The sequence below is a fragment of the Plecotus auritus genome (genome assembly GCF_963455305.1).
Source record: "Plecotus auritus genome assembly, chromosome: 5".
NCBI lineage: Eukaryota > Metazoa > Chordata > Mammalia > Chiroptera > Vespertilionidae > Plecotus > Plecotus auritus.
Window position 1 is genome coordinate 29,675,937 of NC_137776.1, and position 16,194 is coordinate 29,692,130.

General features: G+C 40.9%; 1 protein-coding gene across 1 annotated transcript in view; it reads right to left on the reverse strand.

Moving 5' to 3' along the window:
* Nucleotides 1–16,194, reverse strand: part of COL4A4 (collagen type IV alpha 4 chain) — a 111,354-nt gene that overhangs the window by 41,039 nt on the left and 54,121 nt on the right. Inside the window, exons 20-26 of the mRNA XM_080667257.1 lie at nt 15,598–15,762; nt 13,142–13,231; nt 11,930–12,093; nt 7,407–7,479; nt 6,082–6,188; nt 2,150–2,333; nt 701–769 (exon numbers count right to left, since the gene is read on the reverse strand). Of these exons, the coding sequence (XP_080523383.1) occupies nt 701–769; nt 2,150–2,333; nt 6,082–6,188; nt 7,407–7,479; nt 11,930–12,093; nt 13,142–13,231; nt 15,598–15,762 (852 nt within the window). The remainder of the gene's footprint in view (nt 1–700; nt 770–2,149; nt 2,334–6,081; nt 6,189–7,406; nt 7,480–11,929; nt 12,094–13,141; nt 13,232–15,597; nt 15,763–16,194) is intronic.

Below are 16,194 nucleotides of genomic sequence, written 5' to 3' on the forward strand. Positions count from 1 at the left end.
AGATTTTGAAGTTGTTATACAACACGATTCTGACAAAAGCTATTATTGGCTATAGAGAGTAATAAAGAGTCATTCGTTATTTCACCTTTAAATACCTTTTGTTATGTATGACAAGAAAGGTTACCTTTAGTAGCTGTGCTAATGATTAATGGATCAATTTAAGTGAATTCTGAATAAATACAGGAGAATTATGCATTTATATAGATTTGGGGTCTGATTTAGCTATAAAGCCGTGATTGATTCAAATGAAGGGTTTCATGAAAGTGCAATCACGGATGTAGGTATGTGCATTATTCACATTGCTTCTGGTCAAACTGGGGTTTCTTATAAAGCAGAATAGAATAACACTTATAATCAGTAAGTGAATGATCATTTTTGACTCTTGGGACATGGGATAAGAAAGAAGACAACATTTTAATACTCTCAAAGGGCAAACATTTTACTAGTAACTGGTATGTGATCAAATCAAGGTAAATTTTGTTGCACAGAGATATGAAAAACCCACCTGCCTCGTGCCCAAACCAGCAGACTAGAGACCCAATGTGAATGACTACCAATGCTGTTTTCCCATAGACCCTCAAATCCTTGTAATAATTTTAGAAATACCTTATTTGCCTTTGGATTTGCTTTTGGTTTATCTACCTTGCTGGGTCTTTTATTCTGGAGAATGTGTAAGACAATAACATCTCATTGATCATACCTGGAGGTCCATCAAAACCCGGAGGGCCTGGCCTCCCAGGGTAGCTGACATTACAAGAAATTGTATCACCTGGGGGGAAAAAAAGGTAGTATTCACATAATTGATAGGTCAAGACATGGTAAATCTCAATGACAATTTGATCAATATATTTCTCATAGAGTATATGTAGAATTCAAAGGAAAAGCCACAAAAATATCATAGTTCACTTGAACTACTTTTATTTCAAATTTCTAGCAAACCTGTCCTCAAATCTGAACAGTTATAAAAATAGGGGGACTAAGAAAATATTGATTCCAAGGAGGATCCGTTTTAATAACATGGAATAAATATTGAATTTATAGGCCCATGGATGTCGAATACCATGAAATCAGAAGCTTTGTGAATCATGAAATCGCAGCCAGTACCACCCATGCTAAGTTCAGAAGACTCGGCTCCTAGTTTGGCTGTGGGGGGATTATGCAAATAAAGCGACTGGGCAGGATATTAATAACAGCTACCATGTCCTGAGGGCTGCTGTGGGTCAGGTGCTTCAAATAGGTTGTCTCTTGTTTTTCTAATGACCTTGCAATGTGGTTATTGTCATCCCCCATTTTAATCAGTGAGGAAAGTAAGACTCCAAGCTTGAGCCTCTGAGTTCCCTTCTCCTTTAAAATGGGATGCTCCTCTTTTATCATAGAAATAATATCTCATAATATATTATTTCACATGCTCTCAACTCAAAAACACATATGAGATGAATAAAAATAATGTTCTATTTTGATGGGCCCCAGACCATGATTTTAAAACTTATTGAATTCCAAGGTATTTGCCTTTCTATGTTGTCAAATCAAGAAACAAAGATATTAGTTTCTTCTGAAATTTCACATTTAACAATGTAGCCCAAGGTATATGTACATATTACAAAAGAAAAAACTCTTAAATATTTTCCAACCTTTTAAAAAGTTTCCAGCTATAATACTGCAGATCATTTTATTGTTTGAAATTTACAAAACAGTCAGATATATTTAAAATCCTTTCTTTTTTCTTCCTGGAATGCTTACAAATTGGTTTTCAGGGACAATATAATGTGGTTTTTTTAAAATGAAACACTCATGTTTTTTTATTAAAATACACTGCCTTATCTCACAATATTATAAAAATAGATATTTTGAATACATGTCATTTGAATATGGTCAGACTGTATAAGCTGATACTGAGAAATGAATGAAAGGCAACTTTCATATGCCAAACAAAGCAACGAAGACATCTTAGCATTTTAAGGATTTGCTTTAAATATTGATTGTGCTGTAATGTTTTTATTTGTTTGACACTATTCAAGATCTGAACAGTAGCTTGATGGAATTTTATTCAGCGGTTCTGCCATAGCTATAATAACTTTGCCCAGAAGAGAGGCCCACTTTCGCTCCTGTAATTTCACTTGACACTGTCACACAAAGTGTTCAAAATTACCTTTTCGACCCTTCACACCATCAGGGCCCCTCTCTCCTGGGAAGCCTGGGTCTCCTGGTTGCCCCCTTTGTCCTGGTGGACCAGGAAATCCCAGTCCTGGAGGCCCCCTTGGTCCTTCTCTGCCAGGGGGGCCTGGCAGTCCAGGAACTCCTTGATCACCTGGGCCTGCGTCTTCATGATCCCCCTGGGAATGTTCGCATCATGAATCAATTACCAATCCATGAACTCAAAATAGTCATTGTCATAGGCTAATGAAACACATGCAGAAAGCTCATAATTCTAGGAGAAAGGGACTCAACAGCAAATGTAATTTAAATTGATCAACTTAGATTCTTCTTAATAGTTTATATACATACTAGAGGCCTGGTGCACAAAATTCATACACAGTGTGGTGTGTGTGTCCTCAGTCCAGCCTGCACTCTCTCCAATCTGGGACCCCTCGAGGGATGTCTACTGCCCGTTTAGGCCCAATCCCAGTGGATCCAGGACTGCTGGCTCCCAACTGTTCGCCTGCCTGCCTTCCTGATTGCCCCTAACCACTTCTGCCTGCCAGCCTGATCACCCCCAAATGACTCCTCTGCCAGCCTGATTGATGCCTAACTGCTCCCCTGCCAGCCTGTTTGCCCCTAACTGCCCTCCCCTGCAGGCCTGGTCCCCCCCAACTGCCCTCCCTTGCAGGCCTGGTCCCTCCCAACTGCCCTCCCCTGCTGGCCATCTTGTGGTGGCCATCTTGTGTCCACATGGGGGCAGGATCTTTGACCACATGGGGGCAGCCATCTTGTGTGTTGGAGTGACAGACAATTTGCATATTACTCTTTTATTAGATAGGATAGAGGCCTGGTGCACAGGTGGGGGCCAGCTGATTTGCCCTAAAGGGTGTCCCAGATCAGGGTGGGGGTTCCCTTTGGGCATGGGGTGGCCTGGGTGAGGGGCCTGTGGTGGTTTGCAGGCCAGCCACGCTCCTCCGGCGACCCAAGTGGAGGCCCTGGTATCTGGGATTTATTTATCTTCTATAATTGAAACTTTGTAGCCTGGAGCAGAGCCAAGCCTCCTGCTCACTCTGTGGCTGCTGCCATTTTTGTTGGGATTTATGTATCTTCTATAATTGAAACTTTGTAGCCTTGAGTGGAGGCCTGGGCCCGCCAGGGTGTGCAGAAAGCTTGGCTTCCTCCATTGCCGGGGAAACCCAAGCCTCCTGCTCACTCCATGGCTGCAGCCATGGTGGTTGGGGTTAATTTGCATGCTTGCTCCTGACTGGCTAGTGGGCGTGGCTTGTGGGTGTAGCAGAGTGATGGTTAATTTGCATATTACTCTTTTATTAAATAGGATACATGTGATTGGGGGGTGTCTTATGCCTCAAACACAAAGAGTTATGTGGTTGTGACATCTTGAAAACAGAATAAGAAATTTTATATAGAACCATTCTTTATTTTAAGTATAATAAAATACAGAAATAAGTAAATTAATGGAAGTAGTAGGCTTGCAAATTGGATAAGTTCTTATACATTTGAAATAGTTTTCCTGCACTCTTATGAGAAGACACAGGGATAGTTTTCATTACCCTCCAGGTCTGTGGATAAAGGGCTGACAAATCCTTTCCCCTCCTGCATAAGAATTTGACCTTTGGTTAACCGTCTAGTTCTGTTTCTCTGGAAACTTCATAAAAATTGCATGTCAGCTACATTACTAGGCAACCTTACTTATGGTAAAATCAAACCCAGGTTGCAACATTTTCATCTGGTCTGAAAGAACTGGAAAGATCTTGAGTGGTGGCTCCTGTAACTGCCAAGTCACTTGTGGGGTCCCCGCAAGCTGTGCTGTGGAGATAACAGCCCTCATTGGGAACAAAGCCTTCAAGTCAGGGCTGCTCACACATCTGCCACATGTGGCTCTCATCTCCTGCACTCCAACCGAATACCAAGCTGCAAGGATTCTCACTCACAAGGAATGCCTGACCCTGTCCTACTGGCAAGATGATGGTCCTGTCTTTTATCCTTCCAAACAGTCTGGTCTTAAATTTCTATACTAATAAAAGGGTAATATGCAAATTGGTCAGGACGCCCTCACACAATGACTGAACAGCAGGTTGCGTGGGGCGACCAGGCCAGCAGTGGAGGGGGAGTGAGGGGTGACCAAATGATCAAACAGCAGGCTGCATGGGGCGACCAGGCCAGCAGGGGGGGGGGGCAGTAAGGGGTGACCAAATGATGGAACAGCAGGCTGCATGGGGCAACCAGGCTGCCAGGGGGGCAGTGAGGGGCGACCAAACAACCGAACTTCGGGCTGCATGGGGCGACCAGGCCAGCGGGGGGGGGGGGAAACAGTTGGGGGCGACCAGGCTGGCAGGAAGGGTCAGTGAGGGGTGACCAGGCCAGCGGGGTCGGGGGCAGTTGGGGGTGACCAGGCTGGCGGGGGGGCAGTTAGGGGCAATCAGGCCAACAGGCAGAGAAGGTTAGGGGTGACCAGGCCAGTAGAGGGGGCAGTTACGGGCAATCAGGCTGGCAAACAGAGGTGGTTAGGGGTGATTAGGCTGGCGGGGAGGGGGGCAGTTAGGGGCAATCAGGCAGGCAGGCAGGCAGAGGCCATTAGGGGCGATCAGGCAGGCAGGCAAGTGAGCAGTTAGGAGCCAGCGGTCCAGGATTATGAGAGGGATGTCCGACTGCCAGTTTAGGCCCGATCCCCAGGGGTCCGGATTGGAGAGGGTTCAGGCTGGATTGAGAGGACCCCCCCCTGCACAAATTTTGTGCACCAGGCCTCTAGTGATATATAATAATGTTGTGAGTCTGAATTGTTTCAATTAAGCTAGGAAGACCACCACACCCACTCCCCATGCACCCCCCCCCCCCACCAGTGGCTGTACAGAAATTCCTCTGCCATTTGATCTGTAAATATACTTTGATTTTACACAGGTAGGTTAGTGTACATGATGGAAATTGTGACTCAGTGACACAGATTCTAAACAGTTTTTCAGTGGAAGAATGAATTAAATAGGGACTATCAAGTCTAGATATACTTGATAGCAGCTGAAAGACCAGAAAGCTATAAACATTATCTAACCTGATTTCTAAGCTTCTGTCTCTTATTCACATGTGTTCTCTCTGAATGAGCTCCTATAAAATCAGAACATGGTTCTTCTCTATTACAACACAGACTGGTGGAAGTACCACATGCTTTGGAATAAAGCAACTGGACTTTTCATTCTTATTTAGCCTACTTGATAGATAGATGTCCTTAGTAACATACCCTAAACCTCCATTTCCTTACTGTAAAACTGGAGAGATAATTGCTCTTCAGAAGACTACTGTTATGAGTAAACATCTAGCACACTTTCTGAGACACTGTAAGCATTAAAAATACCTCATATACCCAAGATATTTTAAATTCCAAAGCATTGAAACATATCTTACAGCCTTTTCTTATGAACTTCATTACCTACACATGGCCTCCACCTAAAACATGATTGAAAAATGCAGAAATATCATTTATCAATGGATTTTCCATCAGCCAATACATTAGTTCAGTAGATTTGCACTAGTTTATCCTTTTTTGCTTGCTACTTCACCAGGGGACAGAACTCAAGATAATTTTCAAGACCTGTGCTTTATCCTTCACCTGATAAAGTCAGCTGAACAGGTCTCAAATCAGTAGGGGCTTTGAAGATACAAGGGGGAAAACCACCATAATAATGACACAAAGACTAGAGACAGAAAGTCTTGTTATGACTGAAATGTTACTCAAGATTTTAGAACATCTGCAATGATGCCATACCTTTTGGAACCATCATCTTTTTGTGGGAATGAATCAAAGGTGTCTCTGATTTCCAGCATATTAACATTTTACTGAGTTGTAGCTTTTTAAATTGAGAAGAGGAAAACAGATTTATTGTGCCCATGTAAGAAAGTGAAAATCTAAAGCAGAATAATTATACATACTGGGGGTCCTGGATCCCCGTTTGCTCCAGCATGTCCATCCCAACCATCTTGTCCCCGCTGCCCTGGAAATCCTGGGGGCCCATCAGGACCTCTTTCTCCTTTGCGCCCTGGGAACAAAAGCCACAAAGATATTCAAGCCCTTATCAGAAGTGGGTGAAGTAGAGGAAGACTTGGAACTAAAGATAAAGGCTTGACCTTGGCTCTGTGTGAGCTGGCAGAGATCCCTGTGAGTCTCCAGTTGACTAAGTCACACAAAATCAACTGTGCAAAAGTCAGAGGGGAGAATAATTGCCAAACCATTGAATCTTCTATTTGGGAAACGTCCCTCTTCCCATTCAGACAAGGAGGTACTGTATGAAGATGCCAATCACAACAGCACCTTCCCCTGCTTGTGTGATGTCAAACATGGTCCTCTATCTCCTGGCCATCATGAACGGGGAGATGATTCAGGACACTTGCTCCAAGCCAGTCCAATCCTTCCTGAAATTTTTTTTCTAACTAGAGTAGAGAAGGTAGATCTCTCTTTTGTATCTGGTTGTAAGAACTTGGAGCTGCCTGGGACTTTACCCATAGCCTAGAGAAAGCTAATCTTGGTGGGGCTGGGGTGGGGTGGGGGTACTGCAAATGGCATATTTCATTAAATATGCAAGATGCAGGAAGAAGGGTCTCCTATGCAGTTTTCTTAAGCAAATCCTACATCTAACCTTCAAATTTTGTTTAATTAGCCAATAAATTACTTTTTAAATATATATTTTTATTGATTTCAGAGAGGAAGGGAGAGGGAAGAGAGAACATCAAGGATGTGAGAGAATTATTGATCAGCTGCCTCCTGCACACCCCCTACTGGGAGTTGAGCACATAACCCAGGCATATGAAATCAAACCCAGAACCCTTCAGTTCACAGGCCAACATTCTATTATTCACTGAGTCAAACCAAGTAGGATAACAATAAGTTACTTTTTCTTCTTAAAGTACTTCAAGCTGGATTTCTGTCACAGCCAAAATACTCTTGATTAATAGAGGATAATACAATGCAGTGACTAAACACTGGGCACATTAAAGGAGGGCTTGTTTCAAACCCAAGTTCACAACAATAAAGAGTTGAAAATGTGACTAAAGGAGCACTTATGTTTTCAAATGAGAGACAGAGGATTTGAAGTTCAACATTCACATGACTTAGTGAAGGAAAGAGAGTATTTTTTAAGAAATCTCAATAATACTAAGTCTGGTTACAGAATTGATCTGTGGTCAAAGGGGAAATTACTGCAAGAGGGTGGTTCATATTTAATTCATAAGATGGCAGTTAAGTGATCAACTAGGCTCACCTTTAACTCTTGATACAACCATGTCTCCCTTTTCTCCTTTGTTGCCAGGTGGTCCTGGGGCACCAGGTTTTCCCTTGGTGAAAAATAATAGCAACAGATCAGTTTAATTGTGAGGGGTCAAAGATTATTCACATTTGTGTATATCTAATCTCTCTCTTCTTTCCTACTAATCACATATTCTGGATTCTAGTTTGGCACATTTGATCTCATTCTCTTCCTTGACTTATGAGGTGGCTCCTACCTTACAAAATTGAGGTTCTCAAATTGCATGTAAAAGCTGGTAGATCTGAATAAGGTCTGTACCTAAGTCAATAGAAATTTGTCAGTTTCCTGGTCTTGACAATGTACTAGGGTTATGTAAGAACTCATTGGGGGAAGTTGGGGGAAGGGTACATGGGAGTTCTCTGTATGATTGTGTAACTTCTTATAAGTAAAACTTTATTTCAAAATAAAAATGTATAATTTAAAAAAAAACACCTTTTTTTAACTATCCTGGGCTTTGTACTGTAGAATTGAAAGGAGAGGGGTAGGTTAACCAGGGCAGCTGCCAATAGAGCTAAAGGCACAGGTTTAGAGGTGAGTTTGTGATTAAAGAGACTGATATTGAAGGAAGTTAATGAGCAAGAGAAGGAAAAATAAGAACCTTTGCTATAGTCAATATATTTCCTCTGTATAGCAAGTAAAAAACTAATTCTGTCTTATGGGGTTATCATCTTTTGACATCAATTGCTCTGAGACTGGAGTATTTGGGTCATGTTTTTTAGTGTTACCTAGCATTAAATAGCAAGCCATGTCAAAAACCTAGAACCTACTGTTGGTATATTGGAGTGGCTAAGCATTCTAGTAAATACAGTTATAGAAACACTAAACATAGCTGAAGGTTACTTATCTGGTAACAATAATAAAAAAACATAGACAAGAATTTGAAAGGAGGCAAAATGACTGATCAGACCAATTGCTTTGCTCTCACACAGGCCATGTTGTCTTATTTTCATACAATCTTGCAACATGCTGAAGCCTTTAATCGGCCCTTAGTACTTTATACACAGTGAAGTATAAAGGAGAGAAGATAACAGAGACATGAGTACAGTGGCAACATCGAACTGTGAGAATGTAAAGAAGCCAAAAATGTACCCAACAGACATAAAAACTGAAATGGACATCACGGTTGGGAGCCAGTTCATATAGAGAAAATATACCTACACACACACACACACACCAGCCACTCAACACCCACAAGAATATCACTCTAGATCCTGTGTGTAATGATGTCTATGAGGAATCAAAAAGGTGAGTGGAACACATTTCTTACTAGAAATAGCCAAATTGGACAGGGAAGGAACTTTAGAAATCATAAAGTGCTCACATGGGTTGAGTGTTGCTTAAATTCTTATTTTTATTGTCTATGCTAAGTCATAAGTAGATGCCTGACAGAGAGGACATTTTTGTTGCTGCAGGGATTTTATTAAGGCCCATGAAATCATTTAGTCTGGCCCTGCCAAGGCATTAGGGGTAAGTTAATGAAATATTTGACCAAATATAGAAGGCTAATTTTTTAAAAATATATTTTATTGATTTTTTACAGAGAGGAAGGGAGAGGGATAGAGAGTTAGAAACATCGATGAGAGAGAAACATCGATCAGCTGCCTCCTGCACACCCCCTATTGGGGACGTGCCCGCAACCAAGGTACATGCCCTTGACCAGAATCGAACCTGAGACCTTTCAGTCCGCAGGCTGACGCTCTATCCACTGAGCCAAACCGGTTTCGGCTAGAAGGCTAATTTTTAAGTTGATAATTTTGTATGGCCCTTGAATTATGTTATTAATATACAAATGGCCCTTGGCAGAAAAAAAAAAGGTTTGCCACCTTTTTGGATAGTATCCAATCCAAGAGATGGATAATGAAAATGTCCTTTGATGGATAGGCTACCAAAAGAAAACTATTCACATAGCATTTGAACCAGTTTCTCTCCAGAAAGAGAATACAGGCATGCTTAGTAAATGCCCTGGAAGAATGGATATACCCTGGAAATCTGGGCAGATTATCAGTGAGCACATTGGCAGCTCAGAATATATTGTAAATTGCTCTAATGTTTTGCATTAGAGTTTTAATTACTAGAATCAGATCATAGTCTTAATTGAGCTAGTAAGAAAAAAATTACCAGTGCTGTCTTTAGATTTCACTAGAGACTTCATTTACTGAAAACCTACAATGAGCCAGGCATTATTCTGAGTTCTGAGGACACAGCAATTAAAGACTGCCCTGCTGTCATGGCACTGAGACTCTAGTGAAACAAATGTTGAATCTGAAAAATACCTGGGGCAGAGAGGTTCCCAGCCACTTTGGGATCAAGAGCTGCTTTTTACAATTCTAAGACCCGAGATCACTAAACACATGTATTAACACAACAACAAAATCCCAGCAGCAACAAAAATGTCCTCTCTGCCAGGCACGTACTAGTTGTTTCATACATGGTCTGGATCAGAGACTTCAATTGCGGTGGCTAGGGGGCCATGTCCTTCTGAGGGAAGTAGATAGGTGGCCATGGTGAGGAGCAGAGAACACAGACCTCCTCCCAGGGGCACAGCCACCTCTCAGCTTCCAGCAGCAGTGGGAATGCACTGACCCTGTGTTAATGAACTGCCAGTTTCTCAAGATGGCCATAAATCTCATATTATTAATACACACACACACACACACACACAACAACAACAACAACAACAGAGGAGATACACAGAAGAATGAGAGCACCCACAGCGATTATCTGTTATTCCTTCATGCTTCTTCCTTCTGTCTGTCCCTCTCTCCCTCTTTTCCTTTCATGGTGCCCCATAGTATAAACTTGGTCCCTAACTGTGGCCACAAAGTGATGAATTTAATACATGGAAGTTATACGAGAGAACCATACACAACAAACACATCCAAAATTCAGCCAGTTTAAAGACAAGTTCTTAGAGCAACTGAATTCCATAAACCATAGCCAGGATAACCCTGAATGAACTAATAATCCGCACTCCAAGATATTAGCCCTGAGAAGCAACTCAATAGAAAGTCGCAAAAATATTTTAGAACCAATAAAGTCTTCATTAAGAAGATTAAGTAGCAACGAAAAAATGAATATAATAAAATGCTGAATTAGAAAAGCAGACTATAAATTGCAAAGTACTTAATAACTGTAACCAAGTCCATTCCACATACACGCGTGAAGGACCTAGCTTCCTGCTGAGTAGACTTTGCAAGTTCACTTTACAGTGTGATGGGGTGGTGCGGGGACAGCTCAATCATCACCCTCACGTCAGGGTCTCAGATCAGAACCTTATTTTCATGAGATTTCCTGGGGGAAATGGAAAGGGTACAGGTGCTGATGGTTAGGCTCCAGGTCACCCAAGGATTAAGCCTCTTTAGTAAGGAGGGAAAGGAGGCCTGTCTCCAGCCTTCAGGGGAGAGTCCCGGGGCAGTGATTTTATTCTGAGGGACAGCTGAAAGGCTATGCCTCCACCTGAGTCATTGTAATAGTCAGAAAATGAGAGCCATTTTGAGATACATCTCATCCACTCTCTGGCACTAAATATCATAGAAACTCTGACAATGCCAATATTTATATCTCCAGCCTCTACCTCTGATCTGAATCCTCAACTTGAATATCATCCCCCTTGCCTACTCGGCATCTCCACTTGGTTGGCCACTAAGCATCTCAAATGTAAAATGTCTCCAATGATACTGTTTCCTTTCACGAACCCATGCCTGCTCCTCACATTGTCTTCGCCATCTTGGCTTCATTCTTTATGTCTCTTTTTCTCATGTACCATGTCCAGTCTAACAGCCAACCTGTTAGCTCTACCTTCAGAATATATCCAGAACTTGACCACTTCCCCCCCTGTGTGCTGTACTACCATGTTAATCCCTGCTCTATCATACTGCAGCAGGATTGTTGCCACAGTCTACCTACTTCTCCCCTTGTCCGCTGCAGTCTGTTTTTAACAGAGCCACAAGGAAGATCCATTGGAAATGAATGTCACATTATGTCTTTCTTTTCTTAAAATTCAGCACTGGCTGTTCTGTGTCATCCAGAGTAAAAACTCAAATCCAACCCACTCACAAAGCCCCATGCTCAGCAACCCTCCTATCCTCCAGCCACTTCTTTGACTTCCTCTCCTTCTGCTCTTCCCTTCATTCTGTCCACTCAAGCCACACCAGATGGTGTTGGCCTTTATTGCCACCTGTCATGCTGTATATTATGCATCAGTATGTTACTACTATATAGTGTATGTCCTCCCAACAGAGTAGAGGCCCCTCTGCATCCCCAGCACCTAGAATAGCATCTAGAACATAGAAGGTGCTCAATAAATATGAATCAAATGGATGGATGGATGAATGAATGAACGAATGAATGAATACAGATGATTTGGGGGGATTGATATATTTATAGGTTCAAAACAAAATATAATAGAAACAGGTCCTGTTGAATTCTATCTCTGTCTCTTTTAACTAGAAAGATTGTTACTGGTAAGAATTACTCACTGGTGGCCCTGGAGATCCTTCAGCACCAGGGAGGCCTGGGTGACCTCTTTCTCCAGGCCACCCAGGGAGCCCCAAGTCTCCCTTACTTCCCTGCCTCCCAGGAAGTCCTGGAGAACCTGGTGAGCCTATGGGACCAGGCTTGCAGGCACAGAGCCCCGCATTTCCTAGACAGAGGATAAAAGGCAGCTTTGTCATATTCCTGAATAAAATCCCAATAAAGGCTTTATAATACAAAACAAATAGCGAAAATAAGAAGAGTCTAATGTGCACAATTCTTTTAGCAGAACTGATAAGGTGTGCTGTGGGGCATGGGCACGGGGGGTGGGGGGGTACCTAGGCATGGGCTATATGTGGTGGGTATATCATTTCTATACAAATGGGGTATTTTGAATCTTAATAAAGTCATCCTGACAAATTCTAGGGGAAAAGCTGATGTCCAATTCTAATTAAGAAACTTTAATAATAAGAAAGCTTCTTTTTTTAAAAAGTTTGTCTCTTATTTGGTTCCTATGGGGAGAAAGAAATGTCTCTTAATTGATTCCTGCTAAAAAGAATCAACAACAGAAATTCAGTTACAGCATAAACCCTGACCATTTAAAGAAGCAAAAGAATATGTGAAGAGGGATTACGTTGACTGCATTCAACATTACAATTGATAACTCACTACAATGTAATTATCAGGACTTGCAATCTCAAAATAAGTGTCTTTATGATAGTCAAACTCCTCAGCTCTCATACCCACCTGACTCAGATGGTCAAAAGGGCACCAAACAAGTCAGGGCAGAGAAATAGAGCCATACGCACTTGATGAGTCTGGAGGATAGGGGACCCACAGAGGGAAACTAAAATAAAAGGTCAATACTGTTCTTTCTCTGCTTCTTTTAAGGCAGTGGTCGGCAAACTCATTAGTCAACAGAGCCGCAGTTTGCCGACCACTGTTTTAAGGAATCAAGAGGATTTCGTGGAAAAACTATTATTTTGAGGAAAATTTCCTGGCAGGTAAGTCTCTCCTTTATTCTCCAAGATATTAGGAGCTGACTTTTTGGAAAGATCTAATCACATGATGAGCATATAATGAAGTGGAGTATTTACCAGGGATAACTAAGGGCAGTAACAAATCTAAATGAAATGCCACATTGCACGTGTGGTAAGTGCCTCCCAATCCTGCACGTGCCGTTGCTTCTAGGAATGCTACCTTTGCAGCATACTTGCCTTTTTCTCCTTTTGAGCCTCTTCTTCCTGGAGGACCCATTTTGCCTTTTGGTCCTTGTGGTCCAGGGTGTCCAACACTACAATATATAACTTTATAGTGGGAAAGGGGATGGGCAGAGAGAATCACACAGTTTTATGAATGTCTCCTACAGCACAAGTTAGGAGTGTCTCTTGCACTCACATCTTCCCCTCAGCCCATTCTTTCTTTCATTCCTTTTTATTCTTTCTCTCTGATATAAGAATAGACCATATAATTGTCACAGCATGCTTCTGCCACCTTAACCTTTGGTAAAGTCATGCTAATCTCAGCACTAATTAGTGGGTTGCAGAGCAAGGCAATGGACAAGAAAACAAACAAAACACTGAAAGTAAGTGTATCAGAAGGATCGTTTTTCCTTCCAATTATCAATAATTACTTAATGAAGGAAGCATAAAGCAGATCTTGTGAGAGCAAAACTTAAGAGATACCTGATTAAGGATGACATGTAGAATGCAAACCGTAAGTTCCTTGTTCTCTCCAAACTCCAATAAAATAGCATACAGTGAAAGAATATTATAAAAAGGCATAAACCTCAAACTAAAGGAAAGGAAACAATGGCAAAAACGTGAAAAGACTTAGCAGACCCTTAACAAAGCTGAATTCTAAGCAGGCAGTAAGGAAAGCGAAGAAAGAACACAATTTATATCAGAAATCCCTCCCAAAATTCAGGAATTGCAACCTCTGAAGTAGACAATGAGGCCCCAAACAAGATCTCTTTCTCAAAAAATTGCAGCAAGATAAAACAACCCTGCAAAGCTGCAGAAAACAGTGCAGCGGGAAGAAACCTTTAAAAGAAACCATGTAATTATAAAAGCAGGTGAAAGAAGACATTTTATCCCTGAAACATGAACCAGCTGCTGCAGAAGGAGCCATTAGAAGGGAACACTAGCAACAACAAAATCCTTGAAAATTAGAAAAAATATATGACAGCAGAAATTTAAAAATTCAGGAGCAAAGTTGGAAGACAGAGATGAGAAAATCTTCTAGAAAGTATTACAGAAAAAAAGTAAAGAATAATAGATCAAAGATTTTACTGACAAATCTATACAGTCCAGAAAGAGAAAACAGAGAGTGGGGAGAGGAGAGAATAGCTTCAAATAAGTAGTTTAATAATTTTTAATGAAGATTTGTGTTGGATCGAAAGTACCCACTACATGCCTGCAAATACATGCAAACGCACACACACCAAAAGGCAAATCACTGAAACTTAAGGACATGAAAAACTCATAAGTTTTTACAGAAAACAGATTTCAAACAAATGTCAAGTATCTAAATGTTACTGGATTTTTTTAAAAAACAACACTGGAAGCTAGAAGACAATGAAGAATGCTTTTAAAAACCTGAGGGAAAATATTTCCAACCTAGAATTTTATACTCAGCCAAACTATTGATCAAATTCTACAGTAGATTAATGCCATTTTCAGAAATGTAAGATCCCTCAAATTCATGCTTTTTCTCAAGAAGTATAATGAGAGAGTAAATGAGTGAAAGAAATATATGTGGTAGGAAACAGAGATAGAGAAAGAGAAAGAGAGTGCCCAGAATAATGGTGAAGGTAGATCTCAAGACAGTATCTCAGCAGTCGATTAAAAATGAAACCTGACCTAATTTGAACAGCTCAAAAGCTCCAGGAGAGATTTATTTAAAGAGGTAACACTGATAGAATATTTAATGAGTTATAATGTACTATTGGGATATTTCTATAATTTGAGGTGGGTTCAGGTTGAATTAGCAAACACACAAAGAAAACAAGACAATTGTTAGCAAAATGTCATGCTAGAAAAGTAATGATAGATAGTATTATGTGGCAGAATTGGTGAGTGGCATTTTATAACTATTCATTGTAAACACTGAGTATTTATTTAACTGAAATTAGGATACTAACAATATTTTCCAGTGTGCACATGTGTGGTTGGGAGGGAGGGAAAGAGAGCTAAATTTATCTTGTATAGAGGGAATGCAAAAGATAATGCTCAAACCAAAAAATTAAGAAATAACAATGCAAGTATGTTGAATGGCAACATAGAGACAAATAATCAAAGATCCAAGAAGAAACAGAAGGGGTTGCATAGGATGGCAGTTCACCATAACTGGCTTTGTAGAACTGTTTGAATCCTAAGCCAGGTCCATTATAGCTCTGATAAAAATTAAAACTACATTAAAAAACACAAATTGTATTAACTTACAAAATTCTATCATTACACTTAAATTCTCTACCAAATAGTTTCATATGCTTTCATTGATGTGATAGTTCAATAGTATCAGTTTATTTTTTGTGGTATTAATACCACAAAACTTGGCTCAGGAAATATGAAAAAAATTTTTTTAAATATTTAGAAAGTCACATTTTCTGAATGACACTACAAATATCAAGTTCAACATAAATGCTAATGACTGTGAGTGAGGAGCACTTTACCATCTGATCCCGGAGGTCCCTGACGTCCTGGTGCTCCCGGCAGCCCAGGTGGTCCCGGGTCCCCTGGTTTTCCTGGAGCGGAATCAGGTCTCGCAGGAGGGCCAGCTGCCCCTGGAACTCCCGGATGCCCAGGAAACCCTGGTGGCCCAGGGAGTCCCATCATGCCTCCAAGAGAAACCAAGAATGAAAACCACACAGACTCTCAGATTAAAGGTGTCTGTTAGAAATCAAACCAGTACATTCTGCCTTGGACTGAGGGAGTTTTTAAAGGGGAAAAAAAATGTAATTAAAAAATAACTGAAAAAAGCACATAAGTAGAAACAAACAGATTTGGGGAATCAGATTTTCTTTCCTTTTCCCCATTCTTTAGGATTATTGGGAAAGAAATATATATTATCTAATTAAAGTTATTTATTTCAATCTTGATAACTTGGTAAAAAATAATATCAATAAACACATTAGCACATTTAGTGAATAAAAGTATGGACTCACAAAACCATCTATATAGGACATGAAGCACCATGGCAACCTAGGTTGGTGGGGAAACATAGAGGTGCTGGATTTGAACCTGGCCTCTCCCTCTCTGGCCACAGGTAC